Genomic DNA, 14,922 nt, shown 5'->3' on the forward strand with positions numbered 1-14,922 from the left:
ATTGTTTATTGTACATGCATGTACTGCCGTGGTAAGTATATTATTTTACCGTTAAATATCCTGTGTGGATAATGGTGAATATATTCATCACGCAGCACACTCCATTAGAATCTCAACATGAACTCGAAAGTTCTGACGACACATTTCCAGGAGAAGACTTATTTATTCAAACAGCTTTGACATCGCCAACTTCTACACCAGCTATAACAGAACAACTCGGTATACTAGTGCTTAAAGGTGAATATATCAATACCTACGCACATCAATTCTTAATATTTATTGCCTATCAAATTTATCTTCAACACAGCAACTGATAAACGAGGAGGCTTCGAAGAAGGATCGTACCCTGAAGGCTATCCGTTTAATGCAATTGAAAATATTTTAAATAAAGGTACGTATAAGAACGTGAACACCTTCAAAACTAGCTCAAGACTTCAAGTCGTTAGGGCGAATATTATAAAAAATCGAAAATATGAACACATTGGCTTGTGTGAATCGGTTCGAGGCGACGTATACCCAACCTACCATGATGAATCCAAAGCGTATATAGTAAACGTCAAGGGATTTTTCCAAAAAATTTCGGTCGAGATTTGCAGGTTATTATCTCTCCGTAGCAAACAACGCTATATTCAATTTTTAAAATATTTTTGACATTTTCAGAAGTGCAAGGTCTCCCTGCAGCAACGTGACAACTGACGCAAACAACAAGCTGATATGTGAACAAGGCTACCTTAACCAGACCATGTATATTATACCTTCAGAAGACCAATCCAGGTTGGATAGTAAATCACTCCTATTTCCCTCCTACTGTAAATGTAAACTTGTACCCAAGAACTATTTAGACGTAAGTTCTGAGCCATAAAAATATACCTCTAGTAATTACGGGTAAATCATACAAATATATCATATTTGTCTCCATGCACTACACAAATGGTGGCCATGATCGAGTCGTACGAATCGGTAGCATTCATTCTAGTTCTCAGCCTTCTTGGTTCATCCAATCCCTTCGCTACCCTTAGTATTGCTACTCATTCCCATTATGGCTACTTCATCTGAGTCACTAGGATGTTGTGTTTGTTGCAAACCAAAAATGCAGTGAACCTATTCTTCTTCACGGCACAGTTGTTTGAGTTGCGGTATCTGTTCTCCGGAATGATTTCTTCCTTTAGAATGCGTTATATGGATGGCTTTATGTTCTTTTATACTGATTGAAAATCATATCTAGCTAACCAAATCGGTTACTCTTAGTCTATACCTACACCACCTGTTGCACAACAACTGTTTATAGTCGATTGTGTTGAGCTATTGAGTCATCTGTAACGGGGTCATCATCTGGATAATGAATCGCGTTTTATCATGCGAACAGCATATGCAATAGCAAGTCTATATGTATCTTTACAACAATGTGATTAACTCACAAACAGTTAGCGAAACTAATAGCAGTTAAAGAAAATGTGTGTCAGGCTTATGACAGTGCAAACGCGTATCATTTACAGAAAAGATATCTGGAAAATATTCAGCTTCAGGACTGACGTAATTTTTCGTACAATAAAAACCCTTTCCAAAAGGCTTTGCATTTTCAATCGGCTCTGATTCGTATGACTAGGCTCGATAGACTAACTGGTTTCAATCTATTGTCTTTAGTGTTTCAGTAAAGGACTCGCCGAGTGCCTCTCTGCGGCTGCATTCACGAATCGGTTGCATGCACGAATGGAAGCCGATTTTAACCCGAACGAATTGCGCATGACAGCAAATTCAAAATGCGAAAGTGAGACAAAGGATGGATATTTGCAAGGATCCTTTCTTTCATCTCAGCATGCTGTCAGCTGGGTCTGATGTGTTCGTTAAGAGATTATATTATAGAATGTTGCCATAATTTGCTAGAGTTTAGAGCTATGATATAACTGCGATTTGAACATGGTACGGTTGAAGAGAAGTTTGTATTCGCATTAACTTTAGTTTATAAGGACTCTCACGTCACTTGCATACAACTTGATTGCGATTGAGCTTCAGGAATACTTTAATATGTTACATAATAACACAATATTGCATTTTGTTATAATAAAAGCTTTTATGAATTTAAGTAATAAATATTGATAAATTTACCAGTTTAAAGGTATATATGAGCAATACAAAGATGCGTTTGATCAGTATTGGAAAATTTTCAGAGCAGATATCTAGCAAACGAAGAAAATGTGCTTTCCACAAGGAAAAACACTGATTGAAAATTTATTCGAATACGACAAATTGTAAAAGCTCAACCAGCCACATCATTCAGATGACTAGTGATCGAAACGAATTTGGTGAACGGTAAAGAATTTGAAACAGATCGCACATGATGGCTTTCTTGATGATTTAGATTTTACATCGTTCAAAAGCACAAGAAGAAAACATATTCTAGCAGAAAAGAGCTTACAAAACAGTATATTTACCAACTCTTTTGAAAGCTCCGTTGCGGTTAAAAAAATTGCCTATTGATTGCATGCTACTCATGAACTATAACATAAATAAAATAACTGAAAATCGTCAAGCTAAACCCGTTTTCTCATGCGCTACCCATGACGACTTTGAAAGCGTGATAATTCAATTTAAATTGCAAAGAGTATTGTTTGTTTTATTTACAACAGCTTGTTTCTTTGAAGAACTTTTCATTTGTTTTTATTGATTTTTGGTAGTCGTTTTCTTTAACGTCTGTTGCTTGCATTCTGCTAATGTGGTTAGTTCCATGTTATAGTTAGAGCTATTTTATCGCGGAATCATTTATACATTACGCAGCCTATTATAACAAATACGTACAAAGGTGCTGACGGAGCGCGATTGGTAGAGGGTATCGAATATTGACATTGATTAACTTTGCCTCCATATACCCCAGCACGGCATCGATTCCAACAACCATGACCGCTATCACGACTTCTCAACGATAGGTGAGCCCTGGACGATGTAAGGATTACGGAAAAGCTCAGGCAGCTGGTGGAACCAGGAGCATCTCCCGAATCTAAAGCTGCCTCCAGCCTTCGATGCTTTTCACGTAAACCCCGGCGACGTCCATAAATGATGAGCTGGACAGAATTCCGACTTAGTACTGGATCATATCAGGATGAACCAAACTAGTCCGTTTATCTCGTAGATCAAGCAAGAAATTCGGAACGAACGAACGACCCAGACGTGGTGAGTACACCTCCAGTCCTAAGGAAAAAAAGTACACCACCGAGTGGAAAACCCAAGGCACAATACAAAATCAATTCGAAACTATTAACAGAACTTCTTGGATAATAGAACCCAACAACAATCAACACAGTGAACGTCCACCTGTACATCAAACGATCTTGTACATCAAAAACGATCTCCATACATCCATACAAACAACACTATCGGGATGTTGAGTCGGGAATCGCATGCTCTGGAAGAAACATGCACCTTCAGAATATCTTACGAAAATCATATTTCAAAGCAAACATGTCACATAGATTTGTCAAGGGAGGCTGCCAATTTATGCGTGCAATATGTGCATTCCTTCTTCCAAATAATTCAATCTTTGCCAGTGCTAGGGATCAGGAAGGCGACGAGCAAGGATGTCCTTTGAATCTGTTTTGCGAAAGGTGGGCAACATGTTGGAGTCACATCACGATTAACTTGAGATAACACAGAACGAATGGCATATAGCCTGCTTGGGGCTTCGCTGTAATGAGGAACGCATGGGACGACGTGCTGACACCCGAGAATACATCCAGATTACAACTGTTCACCTTTCACCAGCTGCTCGCCACTGCCACCAGTCGGTCCTACACCAAAACGGCTTCGTTTTCCCAACCGTGGCCCAAACCACATACCACTGTTGGCCCCAGATCCGCCTGCACGCTTCACGACTCCCTGAGGTGTTAACATCTGCTGCTGTTGCTGTTGCTGGAGAGAGCGAGCTGCTTGCCAGTAACGGGCTGCGGCCACTGCCAGGTCTGACTTACCCGAGCGGCCCACTCGTGGGAATGGAACCAAACCTTGGCGCTTCACTTCCTTCATCTGATAGTCATCTGAGAAATGGACACGTAAAAACATGGCGTGAAGCTATATGATCCAGAAATCAATCCAGAATACTCTACCATAGTCATCCGCTGCATCGAGTGGCATCATGGCCGAAGATTCCCAGTCCAGGCTCATCTCCGGATCACTACGACCGACACGTGGAAAAGCAAACAGACCGACGGTGGGGCCTCGCTTACTGACGCGCGCTCCTGACTCGAATTCGGCTGTTGGAAAAGAGCAAAAGACAAACAACGTGCTCAGTTACTTGCCCTGTACTCCGCCGAGAAAGATGGCGGATTTGATCCCACCACGTACGAAGCTAACTTTAAACTCGGACTCGTTCAAGTCCTCGCTATCGGCGATTGTTTTGCTGGGAAATGATAATTGATAACGACATTACACTCTCGCTCGCACTGTTGTCCCTTTTGCGACCCTTGCGGCAATGTTCGTCACACCTACGGTTCCTCCGGACATTCTCTTCGAATACTCTCTTGGCCGCAAATCTCCATTTCATATCCAGTACTGCCCACGGCCATGCTTTGGACATTTTTCATCTACCATCCAGCAGGCATTATTAGCTCGCCCGATGTTCTTCTCTTCAATTCCGCACCCTACATCACAATTCGTATTTCCTCTTTTCTGAAGTATTGCTAATCTGCATGCCTCTGGTGATGCACTTCCTGGAGCTACTTTGTCCGGACCGGGTGATCGAGACCATGGCAGGATTATTGTTGTTTTGCTTTTCTTTGCTTTTTCCCTCATATTATACCACATAGCTCTTACTATTAAAATCTTCTCTTTCTTCGTCGAGATAAGCTTCACGGTCATAACGCAATGGCGCTAATGAAGCTCATACAATGGGAATCTTTTCAGAATGATAGCATGGAGCAATTCTGATTTGCATTACTCTTCAATTTTGATAACAGAAGTTTAATAAAACCTTCTTATATACTTGTGTACTCTTTTTCATATACTTTTGATCAAAAAGCAGTTTCAAGATATGTTCTACAAAACACAACCTTTTCCTGTAACTCGATAAACATTTCAAAATTCAGCATGATCTAAAGAACTAATCAAGATCACTTATCTTGGTTCAATATTCAAACCACTCATTATTTAACCGTTTACTCTATAGGAATTACTTCCAATGTTCTAGTTTTTTGTGGCATCAAGGTCGTATGGCAAGTTTAATTCGTATAGATGATACAGCGGATATATTTTTGCGCCATTTACTGCATATTTCTTGCCCCATATCGCCATATTGCCGAACCAGGCTATTACTCACTTTTTTTCTTCACCCTAAGCATGCTGGTGTCTCCCGAGTAATTGAATTTGTAAGCGCTTGTTTTCTTTTTATTATCATCTCACGGCTCCTTCTCGCTACATTTCTGCCACGCTGTCTCTTCTATCCGATATCGAAAACATAATTTTCGCCGACTTTAAATGCACGAGCTCAACCCAAACGGCACGTTGGGCAAACAGTCGTTAACGGCTCCGGCGGATTTCGAAATTGCAACAGGTCGCCTTATCTTCGAGAGGCGTCTTCGTGCCAGGGACGACTGAAAAAGGGACAGTTTCTGTCCAAACTCACCTTCCGCGTGGCACAGGTGCACTGTGGCGACTATCAGGAGCATCGCAAACACCACATACAACGGTGTCTTAACCTGTGAACTGGCCATCATCTCAAAGTCTTGCCGTCGGTGGACTTCCTCAGCAAGGCAGCGATAATATCTCGAGTAGGACGAGCGTACGGTGACGTTACACCTGCACAAGGGAAGAATCCGCTTGTCCTTGCACTCACTGACACTAGACAAACTACAGTCACTATTTTGGAACCGTCACAAATTTCTCCACGATGGCTGATCAAGGTTGAATGGTGGATGCTACGAGCAGATCACTCTTCGGCTGCGACCAATGTTGTGTCGAATATCCGGCTGACCAGGCGTCTTTTATAGCCGTCTGAGCGACTTGCATACTGAGTCCTGAATTGAAGCAGGCCAGCGTTCTCGGACGGCTCGATGCTGGACGGTTGAGCGCATGTCCTTGCGGACGGTTGGGCATCCTTGCTGGGTATCATTGTCCAACGCCCGACTTCCACCGGTCTCTCTCGCAGTCGCTTCTTCTCTCAATCTCAATCATCCACACGCATCAACCCACCGTGTGGAAATGCATATCCTTCGAGGACATCAGAGGAAGAGTTTCACGGTAACAGCAACGAGCCAACAGGTGACGTGCGAAAAAGTTTGGCTCTTTACAGACTCACGTCCTGCTGATTCATTAGCTCAAACAGCAGCTTCTTTTTCTTCTCATCTTCCCAACTATCATTTGCCGTCCTTAAGCACAAGGCTTTGAAAGCTGATAATCGTTCCGTGCCCGACTGGAAGCCATGTTTTATAGGTGTTCGACACGGTAATGATTGTTTCATTAGTTCCATCTCACCCCGAATCTCCCATCCTTGCGCTTTTCTCAGGAACATCCCTGCCCTCGGAGTCCTTTTCCTCACAGATGCATCGCAGAGTCTAAGATATTGATTTTAAATCAATGAAAGTACAAATCATACCCTCACATTTCTTTTGACACCGTTCACTACTGCTGGCACACTTTTTCATTATGCTGGGTAAGCAAATTGAGATAAATTCAAGACGATTTATTTTTATCTGGTGTCTTAGACTTTCGCGTTTTTTTCATCTACAGAGCATTCCAAACACCCAGCCACTGTGACTCCTGGAATTCAAAACAAGTTGAACGACTATAATCATTTATGTGCATGTCTATTTCAACAGAGAATGAGTAACTCCTCAAGATTTGTAAACTAATATGTTTGATAACATGTGAACATTCATTTAGTAGCGTTGTAAATCGAAGAAAGACTTTCATGCAAATTGCTTAGCTTATCAACTTCCCTCTCATCAGTTAATCATTGTTTTCAACTATGGTATTCATGGTGATCAACTTCCGGAGGAGTTAGAATTGACGATAAAACATTTAACGACATGTATATGGCGGATTAGTCATTTTAACGACTTCGAATCCGGGAATGATTTTACGGCTGGTGCATGTAACGACCATTTCGATGCTGATGTACTGCTTGCTCAGTTACAGCCTCCGAGGCGATTAATAAGCTCAACTATAGATATAATCAATTGGAAATTATGGGGGATAAAGCCGGAGGGCTGTAGCTATAGACCGATCAATTTAAATATGATCTAGCTATGCCGTTCACAATTCTGAGTGGGGCACCTGATATAGAGAAAAAAAAGAGAGAAATGCATCGCTTAACAGCTCCATGCGTTTGAATCCAATTCATTCCTCTCCCAGAGCGAATCAATTACAACGGATCACTCTCGGAGAGCGCCACTATTAGGTAGACAATAAAGTTTTCAACTTTAGTGTGTGGATTTTAAATATTAAAATGACATTTCTCGCTACCAGTGATGGATTTTTGTATTTAAACCCAAACAAATTCTCCGTCTACAGTTAGTAAGACTCTTGGTTTTGCCAGCTCTGGAATTGCCATCACCTAGCGACGTTTGATATAAAATGTAATACGCAACAATTTTGCTTCGCTCCATTTATTCGTTGATACTAGTAGTAGCCCCGGAGTGCTCAGTTTCTCCAAGCTTGCAAGCAAAAACACCATCTACTGAGTACGGCTCGTCAGTGTAGCTCTCGCGATCGCGGTAGATACGTTAACCATTTCAGCGCACTAAAACGACGCGTTCGCCGTCCCGTTCACTCACGTGGGCCTCTCACCTACTACAGAAGCCGTTTCTCGCTCGCGATCGATCCGAGCTGACTCTCGCGCGATCTCACGCATTCGCGGACCTCAGCATACGATCTCTTCCTGTTGCCGTGTGGCGGCGAAAGTGCGCGATACTGCTGGCATAAGCCGACAGCTCGGGTTGAAGGTCAGTGGAGTGTTCACATTCAGTGTCCGAAAAAAAAAACGCACCTCCCGTCGAATATCCCGTCGCAGGCTCAACAATCAACATATCAAACGGTTCTAGTCTCTAGCAAACACCACCAGGATGGCTCCATGCCACGGATGTTACGGCCTAATTATCCTGTTTACGCTCCAGCTCGTCTCGGTATGTGTGGTTTGAGTGTGTGTATGTGTGTGTATGTGTGCGCGAGCGATCGTGTACGTGTGTTTGGGGTTATCGATTACATGAACCTTCAGAAGTGGGAACGGTTCGACGATCGAGTTTTTTTTTATTTACCAGGTGCCGTAGTTTGCGAAAGAGACAGCAAAATTATGCGCGCCACGCGCGCAAGCGAGATCGGTGTTGTGGTGTGAGAAAGTGAGACTCCATAAAGGTGTTCAACGGCTCACCATGGACGTCATTAGGTAATGCGTTGAAGGTGTCTCAAACCAGCCTCGAATTTGACCGGTTCGCTTGGCAAAGTGCACTAGACGCCTTGACCGATCACCTACATGACGTCACACAGGCTATGACAGGTAGCTCGTGCATACTACTGTTAGTGAGCTTTCCCAACCATTGCAAGCATTGTTTGTTGTCACAAGTGAATATAAGATCCAGGAACTGATATTACGCGCCACTCTGCATCTCTAAGCTCCTCGCACTCGCTGGTTCCTTCTCGCTCTGGCACCTGCCGAAGAGCAGCTTCCACAGAGCAAGTGTTCTCAAACGATCGTGCAGTCGATCACTCACCGTTGATGCTTATGAGCGCAAACTGAGCGAAATATTCGGCACCAGGCTGATGTGCGCTCTGTCTGGCACAAAACCGACAGCTGGCACGATAGCCCCGATGACGCGGCGTGCTTTCCAAACTCTTGCCACTCACTCAGCTGTTCCGCTACGCATCCGCAGATCGCGATCGCCAGAACTCATCGACAGCTTGCAGCAACCGGTTCCCACGATCTCTTCCCGGTTTCAGCTGCACACGTGTATGCGTGCGTAAATATCCAGTGAGACGGTTAGGAAAGTCCCAAAGCGCCCTGTCTCACGTTCAAAACTTCTCCATTTCCATTCACCTGTCGCACCCTCGATCGCTCTGCCCGATTGGCGAGCCATCCCAGACGCTTACAAGGCCAACGGGAAACGGTTGATGCTAAGTGCACCACCTTGTGATGCAATTGTTGCTGCAAAAGCTTGTTTTTACCCGCATGGTAGCGAAAGAAAACCTGCTATTGCTTCCGTCACGCGGTTTCCTGAAAACATGCTGCATCGCTGTGAATATATATTGCGATGTTTGAAGCAAAGCTCTAGATGTAGAAATCTAAACGCAAACTTTCGTCACGTTCTGAAGCAAAACTATCTAAACGAGCGATCTTAACATTTAAACTTATAGCCACTCTAAATGTACTGCAATCCTGGTAGAGATTGCATTCCTGGTAGTGATTGCATTCCTAGTAACGATGATATAATACGGGCAGCTTTATTTTTAGCTTCACTGTATTGGTATTTTAGATGATAAGCCAATATGCATCATTGCGTAACGGAACCTGAGCTCAAGTGGAACGTTTTTTCGTTCCATTTTACCCTTTCATTTAATGATATTTCTGACGTTCTCCGTAATTCTTTTACTATGGAGAAACATAAAACATTTCATTTCTTTATAGCTCTCATTTAAGTTATCAATAATGCATGTCAAATAGCCTCTAATCTCCATACTATAATGCACTTTAATGCAGCGCTTTAAGTTCTGAACCTTCAGTACATATTCGGTGCATATATTATGACACATGTATACGACTCTGAAGATATTGTCTTGGCCTTCTCGGCCAGCGTATATTCGCTGATTGCTCATAATTAGAAATTAATTGTCGAAACCGTAAGGCTCTGATACTTCTCGCAGCCTCCTTTCATAAGGATAGAACCAAACTAAAACGAAAAAATGATGGTTATTTACACCTCTTCTGTCGTTAGTAAGACATCCTTCAAAGCACGCAATAAAAGTATCGCGCAAGCGGAAGGAAGGCGATCAGAAATGGCAACCGGTCACGAACTAAAATCGTATTCAAAATTCAGACGATTCGTATGGTCAACCGCTGCCCTCAGCCAAGCTTAGCCGCAAACCCCAGCAACATAGCCGTCGGCCGTGGGCCAAAAAGAAGCAGGAAAACGTACCGTGCCGTAGAATAATAACGAGCTAGAGAATCGCAACCGCACGCGTGAATCATCACTTTGATGAGTGCAAAATGTTGACGAACCGGGCGCAGACTATTGTTTTATAGATAGACGCATATCAGACAACGGAAAAACGTGATGTTTCCGCCCCAGTAGCCTCGTCACGCGTCGATTAGGGGTACTGCAGGCATGGGGGAAAGCGCACTTGGGAAATTCCAGCATACGAGAGTTTCGTGATGCGTGAGCAAACCCTCTCTTGGCACGGGGTTGGTGTACTCTGGCGTACCTGACAACGAATCACATTCACAGTATGCGATCGAAGACAGGCTTCCATCGTTAAAATGCCTAAAATGTTTTAAAGTTAAAGTCTACAGGCAGCAATGCATACGCGACGAACCAAACATTGAATTTATCATATTCCTTAGACGCCTGCTTTAAATCTAAAATGTCTTAAAAGTCTGAAGCTTACTGAATACCGGGTTTTATTTGTATTGACACATTTGAGATATTTATGCAGCATACAAAACCCGTAGTCTACATATTTTTGGCTACAAACATTCTAATTCCCGGAATGCCTGTAAGTGTATTGGCCAGGTTTGTTGGTGTTCTTGGAAGGATTTTTCCTAGTCCCTTAGCCGTACGAATTCCTGACTTTTCAAACGTAGCCTGCAAGCGCTTTTGTCTTCCTGCTACCAGCTTTAAGCTTTACTGCGAACCCCACAACGCAAGCGATTAGGCTAATTCGGAATCTTGTTTGCATAAACATCCTTACCGTCACCAAAAATCGAAAGCAACGAAAAACAATGCAGCGTTGGTATGCAAAAGAAGCTACGGGAATATTATGGCTGTTCAGAAAGATGCACTTACCGGTTAACTTCTCCCTAGCACACAGCTGTGATGGATATTGAGCGTGGTGCATCGGCATCGTAACAGCTGACCGCAATCAAATTTACGACCATCACTGACGTGACCTACCTCAGGGTCGGAAGGGTGGCAAAAGAGCAGAGCTGAAAATTCCATCTCTCTCGTCAACAGTCGTAAAAACCACTGACCGTGTCGGTAATTTCCAGACCGTTTATTCGATGAGGAAAGCTCACCTCGATAAAAACGAAAGCATCGGCTTGTAAAAAGGATACCCACGGATGCTACGAAAAGGCTCGGTACGTGTGGAGTGTGGATACACGACATTCTGGCTGGTAGGACATGCGAGTTGAGAGTGGAGTTAGTTTTATTATGTAGGGTACATTTCGCTACAATTCTCAATGTGCGCTTTTATGCACATCAGACAGCTGGAAATGCATGAATCACATTCCATTAATAAAAAGCGCAATAACAGGCTTTTTAATAGATTTTCAGCTTATACATCGTGAGCACGGTCAAAAAAAATACACGTTATCTCCATAAGTGCTCTATCGGGTGCATTCATGACTGCTTTATAAGTAATATCTTCAACAGCTTCTATTCAATTTACGGTTTCGGATAACAATTATATAATGTAACAAACAATATTATTGCTCCTTTACAAGCAAATGAACAATAAATTCAGTGTTATTTGATATCATCTACGTTTGAAATATGTGCTAAATTTTGCCAGTTTGGCAGAACAACCAAGGGAGTGAATAGATTTCTCAGCAGATACAACTTTCAATTAAACCAACTTGGGAACTTGTAGCCAATGCTTCCATTCTTTCCCGTTAAACTGTATGTGCCATGCAAACAAACAGACGCTCAAAAACTACACCTAGCAGGTATTTGTGAGTTGGCTTTCATTAATGACTGCCACTAAACAAACTAATGGCTTCCTAATGACGCTCCAGACGATCGTCGCGACGCTCCAGATTGTAAACAGAGATTGTAAAACTTCCTACTGCAAGAAAGTCCCGAAGCGATGCTGGTTGTTCTGAATGTTGGGGAAAGCAAACAATAGCTCGAACACTATTTCACCTGGGTGTAACTGATACTAAACTTGAACGTTTTTTTGACCCAACTGTACATTCTTAAAAAGAGAACCAATAAGTCGCACTGCGATAAAGATTGTATTTATATCCTTGAGCAACTTCACCATTGCTAGAATGATTACGACGAATGATTTTTGATTCAACATACTTCTTTAGAGTGTCGAAATTTGTTTCAAAGGTTTCGTAACAATCGAGACAATAATCAAACTAATTTAGTCTCCGTTATTACGTTAGGCTACTTCGCAGTCATTTGGTCCATTGATTCGAAATCGTTCCATACACCAGCTAACATCAGAAGAAGACCTTAATGCAAACATCCAACGCATTTATCGAAAGGATTTTAAAGCACCATCGACAACAAACGATCCACTTGGCGATCAAATCGAACCTTCTCCTTCGGAGCTTGTTGTTCGCGATGTAAGTGCACGATCGATGTTTATAATATAGGATTGTAGGATTGAGCTTCGTTTTATTTATTTATTTTTGTACAGAGTTTAGTATCAAAAAGAAAACAACCAATCGGAAAGAATGAGCAGTATGCAATACTTTCAGTGATGCGAAACCCATCAGGAAAGCTTGAACCAGTGTTCGGTAACACTACGCTGCAGCCCACAACTAAACACACGCCGTATGAGCACGTCGTTTCGACATCAGCAAAACAAGACGAAATACTTGTATTAAGAGGTTGGTGGTTTTCTCTTCCGTGTAATTTCTTTTAACTAACTCATTTTTATTTTTTACAGCTTCGACTGAAAATGATCCCTTAAATTTCCAACCGGGCTCGTATCCTGAAGGATATCCATTTGAAGCGATCCTGAAGATCCTGAATGAAAAGAAGAATTTGTACCAAGATGTGTTTGAGCCAGACGTGAAAATCTCGACTCTAGTTACACGCATTGATGATAGTGAACCTGATGATTTTGTATGCAAATCGGTCCGATCAGATGAGTACCCAACCTATCATGCCTCAGAAAAGGCGATTATCGTAAATATTGCTGGCCACTTCCAGAATATCGTCTTCGAAACATGCGTGTAAGTACCATAAGCTCAAAATTCAATGAAAACACATGTCGAAAGCGCATTTTCTTTACGTTTTCAGTAACACGAATGCACCCTGCAGCAACGCGACTACTGATGCAAACAGCGCGCTGGTGTGCGAACAGGTGTACCAATACCAGTATATGTACGTTGTGCCGGCAACGGACCAGTCGAAGTTCGAGCGCAAAGCACTCCGGTTTCCCTCCTGTTGTAAATGCAGGCACGTGCCAAAGAGTGCACTGAGCTCTAGATCTGGACCATGAGCGTTTACCCTTTTTTGCGCCGGTTAGACCTTACGTATATGCCATATATGCCTCCGTGCACTTCCCAGTTAGTGGCCGTAATCGAGTCATACGAATCGTTAGCGTCAATGCTAGTTCTAAGCCTGTTTGTCACATGCGAATCCCATCGCTACCACAAGTACAGACATCTTTACTGGAGGACGTACTTTCGATTATTAAGCCTGTTGCGGTACAACCTACTCCATACTTATGCCCAATTAGTGATTAATCAGTAACAAACATGCATACCCAGCATGGGCTTAACGATTTCGAAAAACTGTGTGCTCACTCGCTTCTATGCTTAATTTTGTTGATGAACTCGCACAATGCTTTAGCTGCTCGATGGTGCTCTTTCGGAAGCTTAATGTTAGGCAACGAAACCCCTACAGGACATATTTTCCCGACATTCAATGATTGGCATTGAGAAAATCAAGTACCAACTCACACGGTGTGTTAGAGAATGCGTTTTTGTGACCCTAGGATGTTATTGCAAGCCAAAAATACAGTAAACTTATTCTTGTCTACGGTATAGGTGTTTGAATTGTGATATCTATGTTCCGAAACGATTTCCTGAGATAATAGCTTATTGAAAATCGCATGCAGGCCATATCACCTGTTGCATAACTATTTATGGAGCTCCACTGTTACATTTGAGCTATTGAATCACCTGTATTATGCGTATCATGCTACATGCATGAAATGAGATAGACACACAATTTGAAAGCAAAACCGAGCAAGAGTGTAGATAAGTTCAGTCAGATATACGGCTAGGCAAATTACATCTGAAAGGGAGAATACATCTGAAAGACTTGATAACTTTTGTATAACTTTTTCCTGAAGTACTATTTTAACGATTTCTCTCAAAATTATTAATTGTCACAGCGTTCTTTTGATTAACTTGTATGAAGATATTATCTTCAGTATTTCAGAAAAAGGCCTTACAGAGAGGGAAAACGGTTGCATACACGATTGGAAGCCGATTTCAAACCGAATGAACTGCGCATGACGGCATATTCAAAATGGGAAAATGAGAGAAAGCTTGCAGTAAGGACTCTTTCTTTCTTTCCATCATGCTGTCAGTTGTGTCCTGGTTCTTACACCATGACCTTCTTTCTTAAACATCAATATCTCACCATAAAATAGCTGGTGTTGCAATCAACACGATGTTCTCTTTATCGCATCCACAATCACTTGAGCGCAAAATTCTAAACAAGATACAAATTCATATGGTGTAAGCAAAAAAGCTCCATAGCGCTAGAATAGTTCTATAGAGTTTTAAGTAATGAGAATCTCTTATATCTAATAAGCAGCCGTCATTGAGCTCTAGCCGTTTTCTCAAGCGCTACCCATGGCGATTTTGAAAGCGTGATAATTCAATTTAAATTGCAAAGAGTATTGTTTGTTTTATTTACAACAGCTTGTTTCTTTGAAGAACTTTTCATTTGTTTTTATTGATTTTTGGTAGTCGTTTTCTTTAACGTCTGTTGCTTGCATTCTGCTAATGTGGTTAGTTCCATGTTATAGTTAGAGCTA

The 14,922-nt window shown here is 42.2% G+C and overlaps 2 protein-coding genes across 2 annotated transcripts; one reads left to right on the forward strand and one right to left on the reverse strand.

Annotated features, from left to right (window-relative positions):
• Positions 1-3,732: 3,732 nt before the first annotated feature.
• Positions 3,733-5,702, reverse strand: LOC128728461 (cardio acceleratory peptide 2b-like). Its single transcript, XM_053822087.1, has 3 exons — positions 5,612-5,702; positions 4,098-4,244; positions 3,733-4,028 (listed from the first exon to the last, which is right to left on the reverse strand). The coding sequence occupies exons 1-3, from the start codon at positions 5,700-5,702 to the stop codon at positions 3,733-3,735; spliced, it is 534 nt and encodes a 177-aa protein (XP_053678062.1).
• Positions 5,703-7,884: 2,182 nt separating this feature from the next.
• Positions 7,885-13,888, forward strand: LOC128728783 (protein spaetzle). Its single transcript, XM_053822429.1, has 5 exons — positions 7,885-8,108; positions 12,305-12,487; positions 12,562-12,754; positions 12,814-13,102; positions 13,170-13,888. The coding sequence occupies exons 1-5, from the start codon at positions 8,049-8,051 to the stop codon at positions 13,369-13,371; spliced, it is 927 nt and encodes a 308-aa protein (XP_053678404.1). The 5' UTR covers positions 7,885-8,048; the 3' UTR covers positions 13,372-13,888.
• The last annotated feature ends 1,034 nt before the right edge of the window (positions 13,889-14,922 follow it).

Source organism: Anopheles nili, chromosome X (genome assembly GCF_943737925.1).
Source record: "Anopheles nili chromosome X, idAnoNiliSN_F5_01, whole genome shotgun sequence".
Classification (NCBI taxonomy): Eukaryota; Metazoa; Arthropoda; class Insecta; order Diptera; family Culicidae; genus Anopheles; species Anopheles nili.

Coding starts and splice junctions, on each gene's coding strand:
- LOC128728461 (XM_053822087.1), bottom strand. CDS start 5,702: ATGATGGCCAGTTCACAGGTTAAGACACCGTTGTATGTGGTGTTTGCG. Junction 4,245..5,611: donor GCACCTGTGCCACGCGGAAG/GTGAGTTTGGAC, acceptor CTTTTCCAACAG/CCGAATTCGAGTCAGGAGCG. Junction 4,029..4,097: donor CGATGCAGCGGATGACTATG/GTAGAGTATTCT, acceptor TCCATTTCTCAG/ATGACTATCAGATGAAGGAA.
- LOC128728783 (XM_053822429.1), top strand. CDS start 8,049: ATGGCTCCATGCCACGGATGTTACGGCCTAATTATCCTGTTTACGCTC. Junction 12,488..12,561: donor CGGAGCTTGTTGTTCGCGAT/GTAAGTGCACGA, acceptor ATTTTTGTACAG/AGTTTAGTATCAAAAAGAAA. Junction 12,755..12,813: donor CGAAATACTTGTATTAAGAG/GTTGGTGGTTTT, acceptor TATTTTTTACAG/CTTCGACTGAAAATGATCCC.